The following is a 27,888-nucleotide window of genomic DNA, read 5'->3' as shown; positions in this document are numbered from 1 at the left end:
TTTGTGTTAAAAATTGGAATTGCATGTATATGTTTTTTTTGGGCTAGAAATAGTAAATTTAGGTTAAGCTTATACTATAATGTAGGTTTTAATAGAAAGGGGTTTTTTCTAATTTGTGAAATTAATTGTTTTTTTTCTCACTTAAATCAGGAAAAAATGAGAATGAAAAGAAAATCTCTAATTGAGGAAAGGTATTATGGATCAAAAAGAGGCAGATGAATTTTATAAAGATGGTACAAGAAAGAGCTGTTAAAATGAAAACTTCTTGGGTGCCTTTTTTACCTAATGAGTATATAATTGTATAATTGTAAGTTAGGTTAAGCTTAATGAGTATTTAATTTTCTAGTAGTTAAAAATTAATGGGTTGCTACTGAAATTTGATTATATGAGTTTATTAGCGTTTATAGAAAAATAATATGGGATTAATGACTTTTCACTCTCTATTCTATTTGTTGGTTTCACTATTAAGTGTACATCTCAATGTAATGGGTTTTCGACTCTTAACTAGAGTGTAAAAAGTACCTAAATGTGTTAGCATTGATAGGGACAATTATTTGTTATAAGGCTGAAATGTGTTGTTTTGATCCTGTTTTTTCAGCAATGGATCAAGGGTATGAAAATTATGATGAGGACAGACAAGATTATTTAGAAACTTCAGATTCTCAAAACACTATTCAGAATCAAGATTCTTCTCAGCAACAAGTCACTACCACTAGTGGTAGTAAGCGTGGACGAACATCAGATGTGTGGAGGCATTACACCTTTTTTGATAAGATTGTTGGTCTTGCTCCGATAAGATATGCGCGATGCAATGTTTGCGGTAATGAATATAAAGCACCAGGTAAGGCTGGTACTTCCACTTGTAAAGCTCATACTAAGGCATGCATGGGTAAAAATATACATCATCCTGCAAATCTTGAAAGTGTTGTTGATCCTACGTTTAATCAAACTCGTCATTTACAATTGCTTGCTAGAGCTATAATTTTGCATTCCTATCCCTTTAAATATTGTGGAGCATCATGGCCTTAGGGAAGTTTTTACGAATCTGAATCCTAATGTGAAGCATGTGTGTAGAAACACTATGTTGAAATATTGTATTGCTGAGCATGATTAAGTTTTAAGTCCTTGTTGTTGCAATCTTTTTCTGGAATTGAAGGGTAGAGTTAGCTTCACTTGTGACTTGTGGACAGCATGCACTAATCGAGGTTATCTCACTTTAACTGCACATTATGTTGATAAAAAATTGGTGTCTAAGGTCTAAAATTCTGAATTTTAGATATTGTGGTCCTCCTCATACTGGTGTTGAGATAGAAAAATTTGTGTTTAAACTTATTGGGGAGTGGAACCTTCAGGGTAAAGCTTTTGCAATTACTGTTGATAATGCTCGATCTATGGATGTTATGGTTAAACTTTTGAAGAAAGATTTAATGTTGACTTCTCCTCTTCCTTGTAATGGTAAATTTTTTCATATTCGATGTTCAGCTCATGTCTTGAACATTATTGTTCAAAGAGGTTTTGAAAGAAGTTGATAGTAGTGTTCAAAAATTGCGTGAGGTTTGTAAATATATTGATTCTTCGGACTCTAGACTTACTCAATTTGAGCATGCTCTTTCTGAGGTTAAACTGTCTATTTAACGGTAAGTTACGTCTTGATGTTGTGACTCGTTGGAATGCCACCTATACGATGCTCCGAAAAGCTTTTAGAAGCAAAGGAAGCCTTGAAAGTGGTTATCGATAAGTATATGGGTTATGAATTCAAAACTTTCGGATGATGAATGGGATACCCTTGCAAAAATATGTCATTTCCTAAAGCCATTTTATGAAATCACTATGTTATTTTCTGGTTCTGAATATCCTACCGCAAATTTGTATTTTGCTAGTGTTTTTGAAAATTGAGCACACAATAACTAAAGCCCATATAGACCCTAAACTTGCACCCATGGCAAAAGTTATGCTTGAAAAGTTTGAGGGCTATTGGGATGACTATAGTTTGATCCTTTCAATAGCTATTGTTCTTGATCCTCGCTATAAGCTATTTCGATTGACGAATATGTTGAAAGTGCTTTATGTTGAGGAGGCATGTGTTGAAAAGGCGAAGGTGATTAAAGATGCTCTTTTGGAGTTGTATAACTTTTATTCTTCTATGTGTTCCGGTTTTAAGTCAAGTACAATTGTTTCCCCCTCCATCCCTATTTGGGGTTGATAAATCAAATAGTCTCTTGGATGATGATGATATATTCAAGGTAATTATTTTCTGTTTATTGTGGTTTACTAAAATAATAATTATATGTCTTAATTTTTATTATTTAATAAAAGCATATTTTTTTGCACTTTTCTAGGATGTTGATGTTGATGATAGCCTAAATCGACCATCGATGGAGATTGATAATTATTTGAATACTCCTCGTCAACCATCAATTGAAGGGCAGAATTATGATGTTCTCAAGTATTGGGAATCTCAAATTAATGTGTACCCCATATTAGCTATTATGGCTAGGGATGTTTTGGCCATTCCTATTACATCGGTAGCCTCTGAGTCTTCTTTTAGCATGGGTGGTCGTATTTTAAACAAGTATAGGAGTGCACTTTTGCCTAAGAATGTTGAGGCGTTGGTTACCACACAAAATTGGTTACGTGGTTATGATTGTGATATTGAAGAAGACGTCCTTGAAATTGGTAAAGAGGTGATAGATGAAAGTTTTGCATCTAATTAGAAAGGTATGGATGTTGCTATTTTACTGATGCTTAATTTATATTGTGTTGCTTAATTCAAGCTTTCTTGTTTTTTTTTTTTTTTGTGAGAAAAGTGTAGCTTCATTTCTTACACTAATGATAAGTATAGGGTGCTGCTACTGCTGACTGCTTCTTCTCCTTACTGTTGTTCTGCTGACTTGCTGTGCTGCTGACTTGCTGTTCTGCTGTTGTTCTTCCATTCTGCTGCTGCTCTTCTTCCATTTTGATGTTCTGCTGCTCTTCTTCCATCGCTGCAGTTCTGCCATTCTGCTGCTGCAGTCTGCAGTGCTGCTGATCTGCCATTCTGCTGTAGACTGTGGTGCTGGTGTTAATCTTGTTATGCTAAAAACTTGTACAATTCTGTTGTTAAAACTTGTTTGTATGGATTGGTTGGTTTGATTTTGTTACTTTGTTGTTAAAAATTGTTTAATTATGTGTATGGATTGGATTAGTTTGTTTTGGTTTTGAAAAGTTGAAACTTGTTGAATTAGAAGTTTTATAACTTGTTAATGCTATTAATCCTATTATGCTACTGGAATACTGCTATGTTGATGAATAAGGCCCAAAAGGCCAAAAAATTGTAGGTTATTGCCCAAAAAACCAAAATTGCAGATTATTCCCCAAAAACCAAATTAAAGTCAATACTCACGGATTAGCTAACGAAGTGCTATTTCTAAGGGAATTTAGTATTAACTAAGTTACTAAGATATATACAATTAATATGATAAGTATATGGTCTCAAGAAAAACTGATAAGTATGGAATATATGCTAAATATATATTCTAAGATTTCTAATACTTAATCCAAATAATTACATAAAAAAGTGCACCAAAAAAAATATTATTATTACATACAAAAAAAGCTTGTAAACGGTTCGATTTATAAGCGGTTTGGTTCATAAACGGTTCGGTTTATAAGCAGTTCGGTTCATAAACGGTTCGGTTTATAAGTAGTTCGGTTTACAATCAGTTCGGTTTTTAAATGGTTCGGTGCAAACGAGTAGCAGTTTGCTAACAGTTCGGTGTAAGCGGTTTTTATGCCAGTTTAAATGGTTTCGGGTTAGAAACGGTTCGGTTCATTTTCGGTTCGGTTTCCTTTTCAGTTCGGTTTAGATTTGGTTCGGTTCTTAATCGGTTTAACGTTTTCTCGGATCGGTTCGGTGTCGGTTTTACTAACATGCGGTTCGGGTTGGTTTTCGGTTTCAAAAAAATCGGTTTTTAATCGGTTCGGTTCTCATTCGGATCGGTTGAAACAGTTCGGTTTCACCGGTTCGGTTCGGTTTTTGACAGTGCTAAATAGAGGTCATACATTATGCATGACCTCAACAAATAGTGTAATACTTTGTTAATAATCATCATCATTTAATTTCAATGTAGTTAGGCCAAAATAGGTTATTTTCATTTTTTTTAATTAGTTTGAAAAAATAGTTTCAATGGGCTTAAAAGAAAAGGAATGAATTGACAATTAAAAGAAAAGGAATAAATTGGCAATACTCTCTCCATTTTTTTATATTCTATTTTTTGAAGACAAAGAGTAGCCGATATTATTAAAGCATAATTACTTTGTCGGTATTTTTACTTGTATTTGACTATTAAACCAATTTGATTTCTTATTTTACTATAACTTTTTTGAATATATATTACGGATCAGAGTAAATTTAAACTAGATATAATCAAATTAAAGGTCACGTACTCTTTAAATAAAAAATGTGGCCCGTGTTGACTGTTGTATTGATCAACTGAGCCAGGCTTAAAACTTAAATACAATACTAAAATCACATATTGTTCTTCTCAAACACCAAAATTAAGCGGGACTAATTCAATCTTTTTTAGGATAAGCTTATAAGTCAATTTTTTGTCTTTTAAAAAAAATGTCTAAAACAACACACTTTATATTTATCGCTTAGAATTATCCAACTCTGCGTTAAATGTATAAAATAATATTGGTAAATGAAAAGCAACGTACACACTCTGTATTTATGACTTAAAATTATCCAATTTTGGGTTAAATATACGTATTTACATAAAAAATTTCGATTTTGGAAAATGAAAACAGAGTCGAGCATAAGTACATAGCCCAAATTGTAATTTGCAGGGGAGGTACAACACCGTAACTAACTAACTAACAAACTAACTGATAACCGTCACTCAAAATATCTACTTTGTGAGTATAAATTAAGAATAGTCAACTGTTAACGATAGGATTAAAACTGACAAATTATAACAAACCAAGAATCCATTTTACTAATCACTCCAATTTCACACAACTAACTAATAAAACCTATAATTTTCTGTTGCTTATAACTTCTTTTCATTTCTTTAATTCCAACATAATAACATTCAAGATTTCCAAGAAAAGTACACCCTCGATTCTCCGTTGAACATCATAATGTCTAATGATCCTGGAAAACCGCCGAGGACGCCGACGATTGATCCAAAAGGGCGTAAGAGAAAAAGTAATACTCGGAAAGATGATGATGGTGGTGAAGAAAGGCCGCCAAAGCAAAGGGGTATTATTTTCCGACCACATACTCAACAAGAGTTTATGGGCAGGGTTCAATAGTATACGTACAGTGCAGCCGGCGCAATGGCAATGGCAATCACAGCCACAGCCACAGCCACAGCCGCTACCACAACCACGGCCCCCGCCGATGCCGCCACTACCATCAATACCTCTACGCAACCGAATAGAAGAAGTTGAACAAATGTTGAAGGAACATGGACTTGATCATGGAGAACTTGGCTACCCGTTGTTTAGGCGACCACAAGACTCCACCTCGGTTCGACAACATGGCTCGGTGTCTGTTAGTCAAGGCTTGGCAAGCAATAATGAGACTAATGATGTGTCATTATATGAATGGTTAGATGACTGGTTGGCCAAAGGCTCAGAGTTGTTTGAATCCCTTCCGCCGTTGCCTGGGAATCAAGACATTGGATATAATGCCCCGCCTTCAGTTGAACAAGGCTTGCTTGGAAATCAAGACTCATCCGCGTTTACTGGACATAATAACCCGCCTTCGCTTGGACATAATAATCAATTCATCGTCAGAATTATAATTTGCTCATTTGGGCATCTTAATTTTTCTTATGTAGTATTCCATTTATATGTTAGTTGTTACTATCGAAATACTGTAAAATAGACTAACTATGCAAAATCAATCACTAAATTTCAGTTTATTAAGGCATTGATAGTACGGTGGAAATGAGCTTTGTATCAAATATATATGCTATTAAATCATTTGATTCAATATTTTGCATTCTTGTATGCTCTCTATATTTTATTATACTGATCAATATAAAACTGTAACTATGAAAATCAGTGTTGAATGAGTTCGTTAATTATGGTATTAACAATATGGTGGAGTTGAGTTTTGTATTAAATATGATCCAAATTCTACTGACCAAGAATCCATCATTCTACTGACCACTACTATTGAAAGTCTAACTGGCTAATACAAGAGGGGGGGTGAATTGTATTTGAGGTGAAATCTAAAAACTTTTTGCGGAATTTAACTAAATGAAATAATGACGAGAGAAGATATAGGCTTTTCTAAATTTCCACTATGTAATCAAACTCTGTACAAGTGAAGATTCAAACCCGTTAACAAGTTCCCCAAATTAGGAACTTGTTCCCAACTCTCACAGAAGACTTCAGCAACGAAGCTTCCTTAACCTCACCTTACAAACTCACAATCCCAACCCCAAAGTACTTGTATACAATCTGTGATTACAAATACCTATTGCACTCAAGAATATATGAAGGAAAATAACTCTCTTTATGTTATTAGATGGCTACTGGAATTTTTATGCTTAAGAGTTATGTTTTTCTGAGATAGTTTGCATGAGTATTTATAGAGAAGGCTTAGTCATTAACCTCCACCATAATCACGTCCACATGTCAACAACCCACTAACAACTTGTGGAGTTATCTTGACAGATTGTGATCATGAAGAGGTTTCCTAGCCTTATCTAATTAAACCACTATCCTAACAACTTGATAACCATTAGCCGTATAAAAGATTTTCTCACAGAAAAACCACTTGCTAACTTTATCAAATATTTATTTAAAAGATTATCAAAAGTTTGTTTAAAAAGATTTTATTTGAAAAGATAAATTTATTATTTATTAAAACAACTAGATAATTATCTTCGATAATTATCTTTATTAAAACTTTTACAAATTATCTTTTCTTTAAGAAATTATCTTTTAAAACTAACTTTTATTCCAGTAGTCTTTAACATAAGTCATTGAGTTCCTTTCCGACTTTATATTATTGAGTGCTCACAATTAAAACTAGAACGTGAGATTTGCACGAGGCTTTTTAAAGAATGCTACTCCGCATCCAAGTTCCTACTCCGGAACGAACTTTGCTTGAATCCTTTATTCACCAAAGACTCAAAACATTCATTAGTCGAGTTTGTCAATTTGTCCATCAAAACCAAAAGGCTCAACAAATTCCCCCTTTTTGATGATGACAAACATTGACAAACTTAGGTAAATAAAATCATCCAGGCATGCAACAAAAATTTAGAGTAAGGCATGAAAACAAAAAAAACAATTAAAGAACTTAGAAAAATATTAAAAAGTATTTTTTTTTTTTTTTTTTTTTTTTTTAAAAAAAAAAACTGAGCAAAAGAAAAATTAACAAAGACTTTAAAAACTGAACTTGGCAAAAGTTTGTACCTTCGATGTGTGAGTTCCTTGGTAAACACTTTAGCCGCCATGAAGTTTGTCTTTTCCCCCTTTTGGCATTATCAAAAGATTGAAAAAAAACATTTTGCTATACTCCCACTAGACTACGTAGGGAATAGTGAGCTCAAATAATGCAAGGCAAAAATAAGTTAGGTACTAAATCATCAGCAACCACACACAATCATATGAAAAATACGAGCCAAGTTCCGATTTAGGAAATAGAAGAGGAACATAGAGAATGTAGCAAAGGATAAAGGCGTACAAACCAAAGTTCAGAGAGATTAAACAAGACCAAAATAAAATTGTTCAACATATGAAATTAGAATAAGTGCAATCAAGGATTTAAGAGGCTGCATTGGTAGGATCAAGGGTTGGATTTGTGGGATCAATAGAGTCTTCCTCGACTTCCTCAAAGGCTACTTTGTTGATAGTTTCCAAGATCTCCTTGTTGCCTTCACTAAACTTGCCTTCAGCCTGTGCAAGCTTTGCCTCCACGCCTGCAAATCCGGTTGCTTGAGATTCTGCCAGAGCCTGCACCTGGCCTTTAAGAGAAAGCAATTCCGAGGCCATTTCCTCCAGTTTCTTGCTCACCAGAGTAGTCAACTTCTCCATATCTGCTTGAACCTGTTGAAAATCATAAACAGACACACGAGTTCCAGAGAAAGCAGCAAAGCCAGTAGGCTGAAATGGAGGAGGAGAAGGTGAATGAGAAGGCTGCCTAGTAGGTGAGACAGGAATAGAAGAGGGTTCAGTGGAAGAGGGAACTTGGGTAGGTTTGAAGGTGGAATCAGATTTGTCTGAGGAGCTGATGGTTTCTACAGTCACAGGGTGTGTAGTAGAAAGGGCAGGCTTGACCACATTCCTCTTACTCCTTCTAAGGCCCCCTGTAAACACAGGAATGACAGGTGGTCCAGCTGTGCTCTCAGAGTCTGTGGTATGTTCCCTCTCACTTTGATCAGTTCCCTGCCCCTCATGTAAGTCAGATTGTCGAGCTTCCCCCTCAGAAACTTCCATATGTTCCCCCTCAGAATCTTCCTGTTTTTCTCCTTGCACATCTCCCTCAAGTATTTTTTCTTTGTTTTTCTCTCCGTTAGAACTTTTTTCTTCTTCCTTATCTCCCTCAGAATCACTGGAGGTGGTAGCACCCTCACTAGCCTCCTCACTACCCTGGTCACTGCTTGCATCACATTCTTCCTTAGCTTCTTTCCCTTTCCCTTTCTTTTTCTCCCCTCCTTTCCGAGGCACAAAACATACTTTGCCATTTGTAAGCCTAAGACTCAGTCTAAGTAATGATTGTTCAGAGAGGATATTATCGGGTTTGAGATATGTTGGGGATTCACATTCAACATCAATACCAAAAGATTTGAACAACACAGTAAGGAAAGAGCCATATGGAATTGTGGTCTTTTGAGCATAAAAATTCAAGTGTTCAATCATTAGAGCAGGGAAATTAATCTGTATTTTGCATGCAAGACAGAATATGAGGGAGGCATCCAAGAGTGATACGGTACTCCGTTTTTGTAAACGGGGTACTATACCCTTCCAGGTGAAGGTAAACAGTAGCTTATGAAGGGGTGTTAGGGCATGATGGTGAGTAGTTTTCACTTTCGGATTTCCTCCAATAAATTGAAGGATTTTGCATTCATCATTATGGCCAATATTTACAGATTGTTTGTGCTTTAAATAAGAACAATAGCCTTTAACAGGAACTTGAAATAGATTTCCAAGATAATTGGCATCAAACGAAATTGGAATATCATTAACTACGGCCGAGCACACACCATTATCACATTGAAAGGTATTTTTGAACTCATAAATAAATTTAGGATAAACAGGGTAATGAGAACAATTCTGGAACAAGTGAGTCCATTTTTGATAATCAATTAAAGAAGTAAATTCAGTGAACTTACTCGCCACACACCAATCATAGTTGATGTGATATCCGAGAGTGTAATTCCATGATGGGAATTTGGTGGTTGCGCGCCGTTTCCTGTCGCCGCCCTTCACAGCCTTAGCCTTCCTCTTTGGCTGAGCAGATGGATGCACCACCGCAATTGGCACCGGTTGTGGAGACCCCGTGTTTGAGGAGGGTTTGAATGGTGGTGATCGGGTTTTTGGGGTGGTGTTTCGGTTGGTTTTCATGGTGTTGAAGGTAAAATGAAGGGAAGGAGAAGATGAATAGTGTGAATAGGAAGGAGAGAGAGTGAGGCCGGTTATGGGAGTGTATGGGGAATTTAATTGATTTGATAGGTGAAGGTGGAGTGAAAAGAAGAAAAAGAGTTTAATGGGGAGGAGTGAGAAAGAAAAGTGACGGTTTAAACTGTGAGGTAGTGGGGTAGTTTTAGAGGTAGTAGGATTTAATTTGGTGAAATAATTGCACTCATCTAATTCAATGTTGATAAAATAAAATCGTAAGTTAAGAAGTTGATATACATGCTTCTTATCTTACGTAGCAAATAAGATCTTTTTGTATTGAGGAATAGAAAAATTCATCATGAAAAAATAAGGAAGGAAAAAGATAAGAATAAAAAAAAATAAGATAGGAATAAAAGATAAGAAAGAAAATAACAAGAAGAAAAAAAAAAAAACAGATAAATAAAAAATGAAAAGGATAAATAAGAGCAAATTGATTGTAAATTATGATGATAATTTACGTGATCATGATACAGAGAGTAAAGAATGATGAAAAGGGAACTTAAAAAAAACATGGCTCAATATTTTTAACATATTAAAAGTATGTATACGTGACTTTTCAATACTTCACAAATCTTTCCCCTGGGTAATTTCAGCTGTGTTATGCACACAAGATTGAGCATAGCATCGTTAGTTACATCCGATTTTACCTTAGGGGTTCCAAACAAAAGTCACTTGAGCCGTAGCATCCCCAATTCCACACGCATCTTTTCAAACTTGTCTCTGCTTAAAGGCTTAGTTAATATATCAGCAATTTGTCATTCAGTAGAAATAAAATCTAGCCTAATTAAGCCCTTTTTCAAGAAAGTCATAAACATATCAAAAGTTTCATCTTTACTATGTAAGAATATGACCCATGTAAATCTAGAATAATCATCTACAAGAACTAAGACATATATTTTTCCACTTCTACTTTGAATTCTAACGGGGCCACACAAATCCATATGAATGAGTTCCAATGGTTTTGTGGTGCTTACCATTTTCTTTGATTTAAATGATGATCGAACATGCTTTCCTTTGATGCAAGCTTCACAAATTTTGTCATTTAGGAATTTGATAGAAGGTAATCCGATTACCAAGTCCTTTGACCTTAATTTGTCAAGCAATGAAAGACTAACATGTCCAAAACGTCTATGCCATAGAAGTGGATCATCCTCAATAACACTTAAACAGGATAGATTGTATTTTGGAACTTTGTTAAGATCCACGGTATACGTGTTCCCTTTACGAGTTCCTTCCAAAACGATTTTTCCAGTGTTATTGTTGATGATTTTGCAATTTTCAGAAGAAAAGCTTACAGAGTTTCCTTTATCACAAAGCTGAGATATACTGAGTAGATTATGCTTCAAACCCTCGACTAAAAATACATTGTCAATTGCATGGGAACTTGACCTTCCTACTTTGCCAACAGCAACAATGTTGCCTTTCTTATTGTCTCCAAAGGTCACTGTTCCCCCTGTATAGGCCGTCAGTGAGAGAAATCTGGATTCATCTCCTGTCATGTGCTTAGAGCAACCGCTATCGAGGTACCACTGGTTGTTCCCCCTCACTGCGACCTGCAAAAGAAATTAAGGGTTAGTAGCAGGAACCCTTTCATTCATGGGTTCCTGTGTTGACACATTTAAATCAGATTTCTTCTGCCAAACATAGTTCACATTCTTATTGTACAGATTTGCTTTCTTAGTACATTCTTCACTGCGATGTTCCTTTTTACCACAAAAAGAACAAACGGTCTCACTAGGTAAGTTCACATATTTCTTTTTCTTTCCAGTGGACTTCTTCTTATGAACATAGCCTAGACCTTCTGTTCTTTTTGTCTGAGCTTCCTTTACCCACTTGGGAACACCCGTGCTTGCTGTATTTTTACTTTTTCTTGCAATTTCTAGGTCCTTTTCTAGTTTCTCATCATTGGTTTCCTTTATCTCTTTCTTAACATGCTCTAGTTCATTATTAAACATGATTAAAGGAACTTCAGTAGACCTGCAAGAATCAATGTTAGTACACAACATTTTATATTGAGTCAATTCAATATTCAGCATGATATTCTCACTCTTGACTCTTTCAAGGGATTCTTTTAGCATAATATTTTTATCTAACAATTCAAAGAATCTGCCTTGAACATCATTTCTTAAGCTATTCAGATACTTAACATGATCTCTACAAATTCCAGTTGCCTTTTCGGCTTGCCTTAGTTTTGCACATAATTCTTTATATTCATCTAAGGTTTCTAACAATAAAGAGATTAATTTATCCTTTGAGAGAGATTTCAAATAACTAGGTTGAATGACTACCTCATCATCATGCTTTGCCATTAGACAGAGATTGGCTACTTCATCGTCTGTGTGTTCCTGTTCCTCTTCTTCGGAACTCGATTCTCCCCACGTGGAAATCATTGCTTTCCTGAAATTTGTTTTAGAAAAGTTAGGCTTGGAATTTCTGCTTTGATCAGTTTCTTTTCCCTTGCCTTTCTCAGATTCCCATAATGGACACTCTTTGATGAAGTGGTTGGTGCTTCCACATTTGTGACAAGAAGACTTGGCTTTGGGTTCCTGATTTCTTTTACTGTATCCTTTCTTCTTGTCTAAAAACTTGTTGTTACGGTAGAATTTTTTCAGCCTTCTCACCAACATTGCAGCTTCTTCTTCATCGATGTCAGACTTCTCTTCGGATTCTTCATTAGCTCTTAATGCTAGCCCTTGACTTTTGACAGTCTCCTGAGTCCGATTGTTCGACTGGATCTCGTGAGTAATGAGGGAACCCGCAAGCTGTTCCAGATTGAACTTGGTGAAGTCTTTTGATTCTTGCACCGCTGCGACCTTTGCTCTCCATCTGTCATTGTCTGGAAGACTTCTTAAGACTTTTCTGACCTGCTCATCTATAGGAATTATCTTGCCAAGACACGTTAGTTCGTTAGTAATACTTTTAAATCGAGTAAACATGTCTTTAATGGATTCTTTGTTTCCCATTTCAAAGCGCTCATACTGAGACAAAAGAATGTCTATTTTGGAACGTTTAACATCTGACGTTCCTTCATGTGTAACTTCCAGAAGATCCCAAATTTCCTTTGCGGACTTGCACCCTTTGACGCGAGTATGTTCATCGGGTCCAAGTCCCCAAATTAAAAATTTTTTGGCAGTAGCATTCATTTCAAGTTTTTCAAAATCAGTTTTTTCATACTCATCCATAGGTTTAGGGATTACCTCATTATTAGCATTCGTTTTCGTAATTTCGTAATCTCCTACTTGTATAATCCGCCATACCTGATAATTCTCTGCTTGGATAAAGATTTCCATCTTATCCTTCCAATAAGGATAAAATTTGCCGTTGAAGTATGGAGGCCTTTGAATGGATGTACTCCCGAATTCCTTTTCCTCTGTGTAAGCCATTTTCCAGGAACTTACTCAACAGGGTTGCCTGCGTGTTCTGAGTTCCGGCTCTGATACCAACTGAAAGTCTAACTGGCTAATACAAGAGGGGGGGTGAATTGTATTTGAGGTGAAATCTAAAAACTTTTTGCGGAATTTAACTAAATGAAATAATGACGAGAGAAGATATAGGCTTTTCTAAATTTCCACTATGTAATCAAACTCTGTACAAGTGAAGATTCAAACCCGTTAACAAGTTCCCCAAATTAGGAACTTGTTCCCAACTCTCACAGAAGACTTCAGCAACGAAGCTTCCTTAACCTCACCTTACAAACTCACAATCCCAACCCCAAAGTACTTGTATACAATCTGTGATTACAAATACCTATTGCACTCAAGAATATATGAAGGAAAATAACTCTCTTTATGTTATTAGATGGCTACTGGAATTTTTATGCTTAAGAGTTATGTTTTTCTGAGATAGTTTGCATGAGTATTTATAGAGAAGGCTTAGTCATTAACCTCCACCATAATCACGTCCACATGTCAACAACCCACTAACAACTTGTGGAGTTATCTTGACAGATTGTGATCATGAAGAGGTTTCCTAGCCTTATCTAATTAAACCACTATCCTAACAACTTGATAACCATTAGCCGTATAAAAGATTTTCTCACAGAAAAACCACTTGCTAACTTTATCAAATATTTATTTAAAAGATTATCAAAAGTTTGTTTAAAAAGATTTTATTTGAAAAGATAAATTTATTATTTATTAAAACAACTAGATAATTATCTTCGATAATTATCTTTATTAAAACTTTTACAAATTATCTTTTCTTTAAGAAATTATCTTTTAAAACTAACTTTTATTCCAGTAGTCTTTAACATAAGTCATTGAGTTCCTTTCCGACTTTATATTATTGAGTGCTCACAATTAAAACTAGAACGTGAGATTTGCACGAGGCTTTTTAAAGAATGCTACTCCGCATCCAAGTTCCTACTCCGGAACGAACTTTGCTTGAATCCTTTATTCACCAAAGACTCAAAACATTCATTAGTCGAGTTTGTCAATTTGTCCATCAAAACCAAAAGGCTCAACAACTATATATACTACTCTATTCTTCGGTTATACAACAACTAACCAAACCAAATTAAAGCCCTTAATTTTGTGCATTCTTTTCTTACAACTTAAAACTCAAGCTTTAATTTTCAATCTTTCTCCTACTAAATCAAGATTATTTTTCCAAGAACGAACCCTTGAACATCATAACAATGTAAAACGCGAACGATTATTTTTCCAAGAACGAACCCTTGCTCAAGAACGGCTTGTTTTGTAAAATGTACACTTGTAAAGTTTTTATACAATACTCACTCCATTAATTTTTTTTTTTCGAGATAAAAAATAGCCGATATTAAAAGTAAAATTAATTTGGTGGTATTATTACTTGTATTTGACTATTAAACCATTTTGATTTCATATTTTATTGTAACTTTATTAATATTACGATTTGGAATAAATTTAAACTAGATGTAATCAAAGGTCAATCCAAAAATGTGCAGTGCCCCATGTTGAGTCATATAAGTTGTTCAACTAAGCCCGATTTAACAATTTAAATACAATACAAATATCACACAATATTATTCCAAAACACTAAAATCAAGCGGGACTAATTCAATCTTCTCTAGAATAGCATATAAGTCATTTTTTTGTCTTTAAAAACACACTTTGTATTTATGAATTAGAATTATCCAAGTTTGGGTTAAATGTATAAAATAATATCGGTAGGTAAATGAAAAGCAATATACACACTCCGTATTAGAATATTCAATTTTGGGTTAAATGTATAAAAATTTCGACTGTGGGAAATGAAAATACACTCGATCAAGCATAAGTACATAACCTAACTTGTAATTTGCAATGGACATAGAACACCCAAACCGCCTAACTACCTAACTAACAAACTAACTGATAACCGTCACTCAAATGTCAACGAAAGGATTAAAACTGACAAATTATAACAAACCAAGAATCATTTTACTAATCACTCCACTTACACACAACTAACTAAAACCCTTATTTCATTTCTTTAATTTCTACATAATATTCCTAAAAAAGAAAAAAAAATCTACATTCAAGATTTCAAGGAACTTAATTACACCCACCATTCTTAAGAACATCATAATAATGTATAACGATCCTGGAAAACCGCCGAGGCCGCCGACGATTGAGCAAACGGGGCGTAAGAGAAAAAGTAATGATCCAATCAATGTAGATGATGATGATGGTGAAGAAAGGCCGCCAAAGATAACGATAATTAGGGATACTTTTGTCCAAGTTACTCCAGAAGAGTTTATGACCAAGGTTCAACAGTATACAGGGATGCCGCCATCGCAACCACAACCAACGCCACCTCCGCCGCCGCCACCAAAACCACAGCCACCTCCGCCTCCGCCGCCACCACGACGATATATTAACTACCAAGAAATCAAAATTGATAAAATCTTGGAGGAGTGTGGACATGACCCGAATGCATCGGTTGGACATCGCCAATCGCAGCCGGTTCAACAAGGATCCATTTCGGTTGGACTTCAAAGCTCTACTGCAACGTTCGGAAATCAAGGTTCGCCGTTGACTACTGGACAATATGGCTCGGCATTGGTTGGACAAGACTTAGCGACGCCAATTGCAAGTCAAGGGTCAACCTGGATTGACCCATTTGACTTGACATCGGTTGAACAAGTTGTACATGGACAAGGCTCGGCCGCGTCATCTGGTCAACTCTCTACGCCGGTTGAACATCAACAAGTCTCGCCTCCAATTGAACACCAAGTAGTCCCGCCGCCGGTTGGACATCAAGTAGTCCCACCGCCGGTTGGACAACGCTTGGCAACCAATAATAATGGTGATAGTGACGAGTTTGATAAGATGATAGAGGAATGGTTGGCCGAACGCCCCTAGTTTACGTGCATCATGAGTGCTTCATTAATTTTCTTAATTCATCATCATTTTTGTAGACAAACCTTTAAAGTGTTAATTAGTTTCTGTATAGTTGGTTATAAATGCTAATTTTGGACAATATCATTTACATAATATTGTGTTTAGCAAAGATAATTACTTTTGTTTAGTCAGAATTGTTGATAATACATATTCTTCAAGTTTTTCAACCAATTCAATAATAAGATTAGACATTCTTTTATGTAACAATTTGTACATGCATGTATGTGGGCATCTTAGTTTTCGTTATGTGGTGTATTTCGTCCATTTGTATGTATGTATAAAGACATAATACATTACTATTATATTCAATATCAACTGTTATACTTCTTAGTTCTTACTATTGAAATAAAAATAGAAAAACTAAATATGAAAAACTGATAAATGACATTAAATTCCATTAAGGATTTGATAATAATACAATGGAAATAAGCTTTGTATTATATATGTTACTCTGTATTATTCGAAAATCAATCGTGAAAGTTAGTTAATTAGTTTGTTAATTATGGCATTGACAATATGTTGGGGGTGAGCTTTGTATTAAATTATAGGAAAATTTGTCAGAAAAAAACCTTCTAAATGCCTCATTTTGTGAGAAAAACTTTTTAAAGCATTCTTTGTTACAAAACCCACCGCGATCACTTTTTTTGTTAAATGAAACTTGGACCCTCTTTTCTAGCATTGACTCCGTCCCACTTTCAGACGTTGACCAATTACTTTTCCTACTTGTTGTCACTTCTTTTGATAATTGCATTCCCTCTTTTATTTTTCCCTCCGAATGAAGAATAATTTCTTCAATATTCTATCTTCTTTCCTCCATGGTTGTTTGATGATTTTGCACTGTTATGCTTAGATAATACATGAAAACTTGAATGGATTGTTGAAAATTTTGAATTGGATTGTTCATTTGTTGCCCTAGTTTGTTGAATTTCTGGAATTTTGTTTGATGATTTCTAAAATTAGGGCTTTTTTTTACTCAACTTCTGAACTCACGTACTTCTTCTTTTCAATAGCTAAAGGAGGAAGAAAGGGGTCGTTTGGACGCAAAACAAGGTTTCCCTAATATACCATTGTACCTGCAAAATAACCATCAAGAACACAGCAATCACTGAACAGAGAAGAACTCACAATAAGAGAGCAAATTATAGAAGAAAGAAGAACGATGGATTGAACCCTAGATTGTTTCAATCAGCACTCTAATTGTGTAAGTATTAATTGAAGAACCCTAAATTACCTTTCAATTGCTTTAATTTGGGTAATTTCCCTACATTTTCTATGAAATGAATTGGGGAAGCTTGACCTAAATTTTTAGGGTGCCCAAGAATAAGGAGGGAAAATTACTCAACATTAGGTTGCAAGTAGTGAAAAGAGTAGGTCAACGATTTAAAGTTGTAATCATCGTCGGAAAAGAGGGGTGATGTTTCTTTAGACAAAAAAAAATTGATCGTGGTGGTTTTTTTTTAACAAAGAATCGTTTAAAAGGTATTTTCTTGCAAAATGAGGCTTTTAAAAAGTTTTTTTAACAAATTTGCCTAAATTATATGGGTTGTTATTTGATTGATTCAATATTCTTAATTAAGTTCATGTATGCTCTAAGCTAGGGTGCAATAATGGTTGATTGGTAAATATTCAAGATTTAGTTTTAATAAACAACACCCAATCTTTGATTCAATATTTTGAAAACAATACTCCCTAGAATTTAAATTATTGCCTATATGGCTAAAATGGGCAAATATTGCCCTAAAATTTAAATACATTTTTTCCATTTTAAAGTATAAAAATAATAGTTTCAATAAACTAAAAGAAAAAAAAAATAAAAAATTATACGGCAATTAAAAATCTTTTGACAAACTGGCTACTATTTTCTTGAATATATACTCGGTATTGCTATAGTGTAGTAGTTATTTGGTTCATCAATTGACTCATTTTCTCAAATATTTGGAGTACTATATACAAATATACAATTATACATACCAACTTTTATTTTATAAAATGATGTGTATTTGAAAAATAATTACTTTTTTTTTTAACCTTATAATCTTATATACTCAATACCTCGCATGGATGTTGAGGTAGAGCTCATAATATGATTAGGTTAAAGATTAAATACATTTTTTATTTAATTCTGATGATGGATTTTGAGTAATTAATTATTTTACCTTAATATTTAAATCATAAAAACTAACTAATCATGTATGTAATCTTGAAAAAAAAGTTAATTTGGACAACTTAAACTTATTTATCCTAACAACCTAACAAACGGCCTAACTAACTACTAATTACTAACGGATAACGCTCTCAAAATATCTACAAGTATGCCAATAACTATAGTCAACGGTCAATTGTTGGATTAAACTCCCAAAATTCTAACAAACCAAGAACCCATTGTTCTACTGGCCACTACTATACATACTATTCTACCCTTAGTTAAACACATTTAGGGGTGGTTATTGGGCGGGTCGGTGCGGGTCGGTGCGGGTCATTAGCGGGGCGGGTCGGTTGCGGGTCATGATGAATATTTAGCGAGTCAGGGTCGGGTCAGGGTCAATGCGGGTCAGGGTCGGGTCAAGGTCGAGGTAAAAGTAAAACGGGCCATTAACGGGCCATTAACTTCTACTAATCTTTAAATAGCATACTAATCTTTAAATGGTATACTAATCTTTAAATAGTATACTTGTGCTCAGACAAAGATATATGCAGGATCAAAGTCTCATAAAAATCTTTCACATCAAAATAAAACCAGAAGTAGAGCCTGTGTAGAGAAAACTAGCACGCCAAAATTCAGTGTAGTAGTAGTAGTATCACAACTACACTAACCTTAACAGTCAACACACAAGTACCACATTTGCTTTCTCGTTCTATAATCATGCTAGTTTAGTCAATTCTTATACTACTATAATCAAATCAAGCAAAACTCCCAAATTATAATTAAATCATCAGCTTAGTCACATTATATTCATTCAAAGTACTACATATATTAGTAGATAATATGGGCTTTGTATGAATATATAGATGGATTAATAGTATACTTTATCAAGCCTTTATTGGTTTGATTTAATTCAAGTATTTTCAAATTGTAGCTAATATAGAAATGAAAACATTCAATGGCACAAGTGCAGAAAATATGTGACATGATTAGCACACAAAATTAAGGGTTATAATCATTCATCCATGAGTTCAGATCAAACACAATTATAATCAAGCAAAAAAAACTCCCAAATTATAATTAAAAACACCAAAATAAATCAGCATTAGCAACACCAAGAACAACAGACTCATAAGTAGAAAAATTACCCACAATCCTTTTATCACTCTCCAAGCTCAAGTAAGAAGCAAAATCACCCAGAAGAAAATCCAATTTGAATTGATTTTCGATCACATCATATAACCTAAACCGGATCTTCAATCAGATATTAAAATTGAATAACAGATTAAGAGAGAGAAAATGATGTTACCTGAGACTCTGAGTGCGCGGCTTCAATGGAGAACTCTGAGTGCGCTTCAATGGAGAACTCTGAGTGCGCTTTAATGAAGAACTATGAAGTTGCGCTTCAATGGAGAACTCTGAAGTTGCGCTTCAATGGAGAACTCTGAGTGCTTTAATGGAAAACTCTGAAGTTGCGCTTCAATGGAGAACTCTGAGTGGCTTCAATGGAGGAGAGAGAAAATGGAGGAGAGAGAAAATGGAAGAGAGGTAGTAGCTGACTGCTGACCCTTACAATTATTATTGGGCTCTTTAGTTTAATTATTAAATTATTGGGCTATAAAATAAAACCCTATAAAAACCCTATAAAATAAGACCCTATAAAAGCCCTGTCCATTAAAAAATTAAAGGGTCAAAACCCTTTAGTATTAGGCCCGACCCTTTTGCCATTGGGTAGCCCTACCCAATAACCAGGCCTAAACACATTACACAACTAACTAAACCAAATTAAAATCCCTTAGCTTACATTTGTGCATTTTGTTACAAGTTAAAACTGAAGCTTTAATTTTCAATCTTTCTCTACTCGATCAAGATTATTTTTTCCAAGAACGAACCCTTGAACATCAAAACAATGTCGTATAACGCGAACAATCCCGGAAAACCGGCGATGACGAATGAGCAAACGGGCCGTAAGAGAGATAATCCGATGATTACACACGAAAGACCACCAAAGGTAATGCGTCCAGACCATTTCTATGATTTATTTCAAAATGTTATGGGAATGCAGCCTAGTATTAGTGAGCCAAATTCTAACCAAGAAGTTGTACAAAGTAACACCAACAGTAGTGATACCTCTACTCTTGAACATGATGCTTTGACATTTGGAAATCATGGGTCGCCTTCGTTTGGAATTGATACATTTGGAAGTAATACTAATAGTAATAATGAGATCGATGGCTCAAGCTCGTCTTGGATTGATGTTAATGCGGCGGTGTTTGGGAATTATGACTTGTCAAATGTTGGACGACAACTTGACCCCGTGGTGTTAGGAAATAATTTTGAAAATGATAGCTTCTTGGCAGCTCTTGGAGATGATAGTGATAGATATTATAGGATTATTATAATACTAGTTTTGTGCCCGTGCGATGCCCGGGTTGTTTATTGAATTTGAAGATAATTTTTTTAATCTATATGTCAAATTTTAAAATATACCATTGATACAAAATAAGTTTATTAATGTGCTTTTGTGACGATTTACTAACTAGTAGGCATGTAATGACTAATAATAATGTTGGAGGAAATGTTCGATTTAATACATTAAAAAAAACAAAAAATAAATTAAATCAGATAAATGTTCAAAGCTCGTTGGGTTGACCAGAACCAAAATCTTTGGGCAAGGGTTGAACATTTCTTGACTCGTAATCTAAAGTGAACTCAATCCGAGATGATTCATGACCCGATCCTAATTGACAGGTTTATGTTATAATAAAATCCTATTGGTTGTGAAGTATATTATTTTAACCTATTATTATATATTATAAATAGATGTTTTACTCTTTAAACTATTTTTTTTTTTTGAATAAAATTATAATTCAATTTGTATCTCTGAAATATTGGTATTTTATCGAAAATAAAATTCTAAACTTAAAATTTTATCCAAATAGAATTCTAAATTAACTTTTTTTTTATCTTATGAAGTTTATTTAAATCTATCCAACGTGTTGCGACACTTGGCAAAAAGTTAGAATGTCAAGTGTCGCAACGTCGTGACCTGACTAAAAGTTTAGTTTTATATATTAGTTATATGATTTGTCGCAGAGTGGGATATATTTGTATATATTTGTGATATAGTTTGTATTTTTATCGTACTAGGTTTCCTAACAAGATTAGGACTAGTATTGTAACTCTATATATATTATTCAATGGTACACACTCCAACCCAAGGAGTTTTCTTGAAATCTAACATGGTATCACAACAAAGATTTTTTAGGGTTACATATAGCTTCTTGGCTTCCTTTGCCCCGGAATTATTTGGATATCCTAGCTCAGCATTCTCTCAAAATCTTGGCTCAGATTCATTTCAACAACTTGCTTCCGCATCCGTTGAACATTTTGGCGTGCCTTATCCGTTGTATCAAAATAATGATCTTCCTCCGCTGCCACCCGTTGAATATCATGGCGAGCCTTTTTACGATAATCTTGCTCCGCTGCCACCCGTTGAACATTATGCCTCGGCGTCGTCATATGGACAGCTTGGCTCGGCGTCGTCACATGGACAGCTTGCCACGTATGGAGATCTTGGCTCGGTGTCGCAGGAAAATCTTATCGGCTCTTCAACTAATGGACAAGTTGCCTCGGACCCACATGGACATCTTGGTTCGGGGTCTAATGGAAATCAAAGATCAGCGTCAATAAGACAGCTTATTTCCACGGAATCGAATGGGCATCATCTTAGGTCGGGGATGTACAAAAATCTTGGGTGATCGAGCTTTAAAAATGTTGTTTCGTCGTCGTCGGCTAATGCTAGACATCTTGGGTCGGCAATGTACGAAAATCTTGGGTCGTCGTCCTTTGAAAATGTTGTGTCATCATCGGTTGAACATTTTGGGTATGGGATTGGATCTGGCGAGGCATGGAGGAGTACTCCTGATGCTTATTTTGAGTCAATGACGGATCATTTTTTCTCATCAAAATACTGGAAAGCCTCAAAGAAGCGCTAGTTTACGTGCATCACTACTGCTTCATCAACGACTTTCTTGCTTCATTAGTTTTACATACTTTATGTCTACCCTTTTATCTTCTTTAGTGACTAATTAATACTCACCAAGTTTTTTCACAAATAATAAGACTAGAGATTCTTCTGTGTAATTTTCTCATGCGGGTCATCTAATAAAATATAGTTGTAGTATTTCATTCGTGTTAAATATAATACAGTATTGTTTTGGATTTAGTACAATATTAATACATTTATACATTCTAACAACTATTGTCATAAGTCTCGATCATAACAATCCCAAGTAACTACCCTTAACAAACATGTGAATGCCTTATCCATAGTTCAAACTTGTAAGTACAACTATCTGGTATAATTAGTTGTATGTAACTTATTAAGTACAAGTTACGATTGACATTTCAATATGGAAGGCTATAATACTTTGTTTTTTAATGGGCATACTATAAATACGAGAAAATACAAGTTTATCAATATGATAAACAAAATTTGTTTATCAAATGGAAAAATCGTAAATAAATAATGGGTTTAAGTACTTATTCGTAACGGACGTTTCAGGTTCCCGTTAAAAATATGTGGCCATCCGTACGTAACGGCCACATACGTAACGGACGCTGCCCGTTACGGATGGGCCCTTTTTACCCATTACGGATGACCTTTTTTCCACTGGTGACAAGTTTTCTCTTTACTATGCATAAGTAAATTTAAAAAATCACAACCAAAATATTTGCACCAAACTCTTATGGTGCAATAATTAAAAAACGGAGGAAGTATTTCATTTGGTATAGACTAGCTAGCCTGTTAAAAACAATCGGTTAAAATTGCACTAAAATTTTCCACAACTGACTTGAATTTTACGGAGTACTCGTTCCATTTACCGTGATTAAATTCTTATTTGTAGATTGTAGAAGCTTAACTAGGTTAGGTCCCGTGCCATGCATGGTTATTGTCATTATTATTATCGATTTAATGTTACAATTAATTGATATAATATATAAACTATCTAAATTTGTCATGGATAAAAATAAAGTATTTGACATAATAAAGCATGGAATATCATGCTTAATTGGCATTCTTATGTTTCAACCATATAAGAAAATCTATATTAGCGGAATATAGAAAGATAAAGATAAATTTTATTATAGGAATAAAAATATTTTTAAAAAAAAAATCCTCAAACACCATAGAAAGAAGAATTAACAAAAAGGAGACAATGTGATAAGTTTTGAAAAAAATTATTATATACCTATACACTTATCAATGATCACATAATGTAATGTCTTGTTTTTAGTCATTAACTTTTGTCTATCTCAATTGTATCCTTGAAGCAGATAATATGTTTGCCACACAAAAACTTATAGAGTAGAAGATTGTATTTTTTAAAAATATTTTGTAATTATATTTTTCATATTAGCTAATTGAATGTCAATACTAAAAAAAAAAAGTAAATATCATTTTTTTTTGAAACCAAGTAATTTCTATTTATACAGTAATTAAATTTTACAAATAATTTCCTTAAATAAACTTTCTATTAAATAATTTTTAAAAACAAAATACTAAGGATGTGTTATTGATAGTGTGTCTTTTAGTATATATAATATATGAGTACTTATTGATTGATGATTTGACTAATTAATTATTTATGGCTAGACTCTAGTCTAGGCATCTTATCCTACACCCCCTTTCCCCAAATACTCATTTTCACTACATAAATGTACAGTCCCCCCACCCCCCAAAAAAAAAAAACATTCTCATTTTACTTTCTCTCTCCTCGCCCATTTTCTGCATTTTCTCTCTATACACCTATTTTTTGTATTTTCAAATCCAAATATTTCTACGAATTTGTGACGAATTATCAAAAAAATTATTTCAATTACTATAGAATTCAACAAATCAAGGTTGAAATTCAAAGGAGTAAGTGATTTTGTTCATATTTAGTTCAAAAAAGAGTATAAACCGTAGTTTTAATAAATTTTTGTTGCAATTGTGTTACATGCACAACATCGAGGTATAAAACATGGAAAAAGAGTATTAACTATTGCATTTTAATAAATTTTTACTATTTTTCGTTAAATGTTAGTAAGCTGCTGGACAAATACATTTTGATTTTTGGGTATGAAGTTTTTTTTTTTTGGATTATACGAAGGAAACCGTTTCAGAGAAGAACATCAAAGAATCTAGAAAAAAGTAAGAACTAATTTAATTAATTTGTAGTTTTTTTTTTTTAATGAATGTTCATTTATGTATTAGTATACAACCATTCACATGTTAATAGATGATTCTTTTTCATAGTTTGGAGTCGGAAATTATTTTGATGAGTGTTCATTTGTATTTTGGCAAATGTATGTTCAGTCACATAAAAATATATGATTTTCACATATATTAATATACGATTATTAGAATTTTGATAATTATTTATATTTTGGTCATCCTCGATCTTCAAATATTTCATGCTCGGTTCAATTTTGAGTTTCAATATATGTCTTTTTCATATGGATGTATGGTAAATCACATTTTGATAGCTTCAAGAGTTATTCACGTATATATTTCATGTTCATTTATCGATATCTTTTATTAGCATTTTAAAACCAATACATGTTCATTTATATATTAATATATGTTCATTTTCATATTGAATTATGTAAAAATGTTCATTATTTATTAGTAGTTGTTCATTTGCGTATTAATGAATGATCATTTATACACGCACTAATATATGTTCATTTATATATTAATATATGTTCATTTCTTGTATTGATCATTTCAATTGTTATACTATTCATATTCATATGAAAATTGATCCATTTAATAATTTCAACACTTATTCTTGCTCAAATCTAACTAAAAATTCATTTGTTTTTGTCAACAAAGAATTGTGGATATAGTGAGTTACACCACACAATAGCAAGGGAAAAAAAAAGACGACAAAAATAAGGAAATCAAGAAGGCATGGATTCGTGCAGCATGAACTAATAACACGAGCTTGTATTTTTCGATTTTGGATCGAAAATTCGTAACGTAGTGTATAATAAATATGTGTGGAATTGTGTTGTATATTTTAATATCCAATATGTTAATTTTTGGTGATATACAATTTCTATTTGATTTTAATAAGAAGGAAATAAACTTTCAATTATTGATCAAATTAAATCAAAAAACTTTCAGAACTTTACCTTTTAACTCCAAAGTCTACTAAACAACATCTATTCGATCATTTCTACCAAATTGTTTAAGGACCATGGCTACTACTTCCTTGACATTATTTTGTTTATATTGCTATAGTGCAGTACTTATTTAGTTCAATTTACTCATTATCTCAAATATCCGATCGGAGTACTATACACATACCAACTTTTAATTTATAAAATAATGTATAATTGAAAAGTAATTACCTTATAATCTTTATATACTCAATACTTTGCATTTTCAAATTTTGACTATTAAATTATTTTACCTTCATTATTAAATCTGAAAGACTAATTAATCGTGTATGTGATATTGAAAAAAAAAAAAAAAGTTTCTCCGTAATTTAGATTAAGGGCCTGTTCATATTTACTGAACTGAGCTGAACTGAATTGAACTGAACTGAACTGAACTGATTGGAGCTGAACTGAACTGAACTGAACTGAACTGAACTGATTGGAGCTGAACTGAACTGAACTGAACTAAAAATAAGGGCTTGTTCACATTTACTGAACTGAGATGAATCGAACTGAACTGAACTGATTGGAGCTGAACTGAACTGAATTGAGGTGAAATGAATATTTTATGAGAGAGGAAAATTAAGAGCTGAACTGAACTGAACTGATTGGAGCTGAACTGAACTGATTAGAGCTGAACTGAACTGAACTGAACTGAAATTAAGTAAATGTGAACAGGCCCTAAGTAAATATGAACAGGCCCTAACTCAAACATATTGTAAAGTACTAACTTTAGCTTGATCTCATTGGCTTCATGAGCACAATATTTATAATAATACAAAACCCAATTAGTTTCCTAAGCCTACACAACGTGTATGACAGGCTGACAGCCAAGGAAACCAAGATAAAAGATATGGCAATAATATCCTGTAAATATGGAAATAATATCTAGACTAAATATTTACCAGATAAACTAAATAATATTTCCTAAATATATCTTAACACCCCCCCTCAAGTTGGAGCATGAGATTCGAAAATGCCCAACTTGGAAAGAAGATAGTCAAATTGAGCCTTCCCGAGTGCTTTTGTGAATATATCCGCCAATTGTTCCTTAGTAGACACATGTGACGGTGAAATTAAACCTTCATTGATCGCATCACGAACAAAATGACAATCGACCTCTATGTGTTTCGTACGCTCATGAAAGACCGGGTTCTTCGCTATATGCAACGCAGACTGACTATCATAAAACAACTTGATTTCTTTTGGGTGTTGAATGCCCATACTCAACAATAAACCTTTGAGCCACTTTAATTCACAAAAATCTCCAGACATGGACCTGTATTCCGCCTTTGCAGAAGAAAAAGAAACTGTGGGTTGCTGTTTAGTTTTCCAAGAAATCGGAGATTTTCCTAGAAACACTAGCCATCCGGTCAATGAACGTCGTGTGAGGGGACACGCCACCCAATCTGAGTCACACCATCCCTCTAAAGTGAGCTCACTATCTAAACGCAACAAGATTCCTTGACCGGGAGTTCCTTTTAGATAACGAACGACCCTCAAAGCAGCTTCCCAATGTTCTATGCGAGGTGCTTGCATGAACTGTGATAAAATGTGAACAGAGTAAGCAAGGTCGGGTCGAGTAACCGCAAGGTATATGAGTCGTCCCACAAGATGGCGATATGCTTCGGGATTATGCAACAATTCGCCACTAGCATGAGCAAGTCTATGATTTTGTTCCATGGGAAACCCACTTGGCTTTGCTCCCAATAGACCTGTTTCAGAAATAATATCCAAAACATACTTTCGTTAGCACAAAAATAACCCGGATGTGCTACGAGCCACCTTAATGCCCAAAAATTATTTAAGAGAACCAAGATCTTTCATTTTAAAACAATCACTAAGATATGCCTTGAAAACCTTTAGTGCAGCGGAATCGTTCCCAGAAATAATAATATCATCCACATAAACTAAGACATTTATTTGAGTTTTGCCATTAGTATATGTGAATAAAGAGTAATCAGAGTAGGCTTGGAGAAAATCATACCGTTTCAAAGCCGACGCTAATTTTGCATACCAACACCTAGGAGCTTGTTTCAAGCCATATAAAGACTTGCGCAACCTACACACCAATGAAGGATCCGGGCTTTCAAACCCGGGGGGAAGCTTCATGTAAACTTCTTCTTTTAGGTCACCATGTAGAAAGGCGTTCTGAACATCCATTTGATGTAGTTCCCAATTTTTGCAAGCCGCTATTGCGAGAAAGGCACGGACAGTAGTCATTTTGGCAACCAGAGCAAAAGTTTCTTCATAGTCAATACCGACTTGTTGATGATTACCAAACACCACTAATCTTGATTTGAGTCTCTCAATATCACCATTGGACAAATATTTGGTCTTATAGACCCACTGACTGCCGAGTGCACGCTTCCCGGGAGGAAGACGTTCTAAAGTCCATGTACCATTATCTTCTAGAGCACGAATTTCTTCCTTCATAGATTGTCGCCACCCATCGTGTTTCATTGCTTCCTTGAAGGATTTTGGATCGTTACCCTTGATAATAGCTTCAAGAAATTTTTGATAATTGCTAGAAAAATTGTCACAATTTATGTA

The 27,888-nt window shown here is 34.2% G+C and overlaps 3 protein-coding genes across 4 annotated transcripts; 2 read left to right on the top strand and 1 right to left on the bottom strand.

Moving 5' to 3' along the window:
* The first annotated feature begins 205 nt into the window (after window positions 1–205).
* Window positions 206–2,193, top strand: LOC110723758. Of its 2 annotated transcripts, XM_021903127.1 has the most exons (3): window positions 206–841; window positions 1,277–1,310; window positions 2,044–2,193. In XM_021903127.1, coding segments are annotated over exons 1-3 (306 nt in total). In that variant the 5' UTR covers window positions 206–570; the 3' UTR covers window positions 2,045–2,193. The 2 variants fall into 2 exon arrangements, with proteins under 2 accessions (XP_021758819.1, XP_021758818.1); XM_021903126.1 differs by lacking the exon at window positions 2,044–2,193 and having other exon boundaries at window positions 1,277–1,516.
* A 4,977-nt stretch (window positions 2,194–7,170) lies between these two features.
* LOC110723757 lies at window positions 7,171–10,488 on the bottom strand. The gene is made up of 2 exons (XM_021903125.1): window positions 10,336–10,488; window positions 7,171–8,964 (listed from the first exon to the last, which is right to left on the bottom strand). The coding sequence occupies exon 2, from the start codon at window positions 8,860–8,862 to the stop codon at window positions 7,768–7,770; it is 1,095 nt and encodes a 364-aa protein (XP_021758817.1). The 5' UTR covers window positions 8,863–8,964; window positions 10,336–10,488; the 3' UTR covers window positions 7,171–7,767.
* A 4,682-nt stretch (window positions 10,489–15,170) lies between these two features.
* LOC110723501 (WAS/WASL-interacting protein family member 3-like) lies at window positions 15,171–15,944 on the top strand. The gene has a single exon (XM_021902856.1). It carries the CDS (start codon window positions 15,171–15,173, stop codon window positions 15,942–15,944), a length of 774 nt encoding a protein of 257 aa, XP_021758548.1.
* The last annotated feature ends 11,944 nt before the right edge of the window (window positions 15,945–27,888 follow it).

Source organism: Chenopodium quinoa, unplaced genomic scaffold, assembly GCF_001683475.1.
Source record: "Chenopodium quinoa cultivar QQ74 unplaced genomic scaffold, ASM168347v1, whole genome shotgun sequence".
Classification (NCBI taxonomy): domain Eukaryota; kingdom Viridiplantae; phylum Streptophyta; class Magnoliopsida; order Caryophyllales; family Amaranthaceae; genus Chenopodium; species Chenopodium quinoa.
Note: the sequence above shows the minus strand (reverse complement) of the source record. Positions and strands in the feature narration are given on the sequence as shown.

Coding starts and splice junctions, on each gene's coding strand:
- LOC110723758 (XM_021903127.1), top strand. CDS start 571: ATGTGTTGTTTTGATCCTGTTTTTTCAGCAATGGATCAAGGGTATGAA. Junction 842..1,276: donor TAATGAATATAAAGCACCAG/GTAAGGCTGGTA, acceptor TCTGAATTTTAG/ATATTGTGGTCCTCCTCATA.
- LOC110723757 (XM_021903125.1), bottom strand. CDS start 8,862: ATGATTGAACACTTGAATTTTTATGCTCAAAAGACCACAATTCCATAT.
- LOC110723501 (XM_021902856.1), top strand. CDS start 15,171: ATGTATAACGATCCTGGAAAACCGCCGAGGCCGCCGACGATTGAGCAA.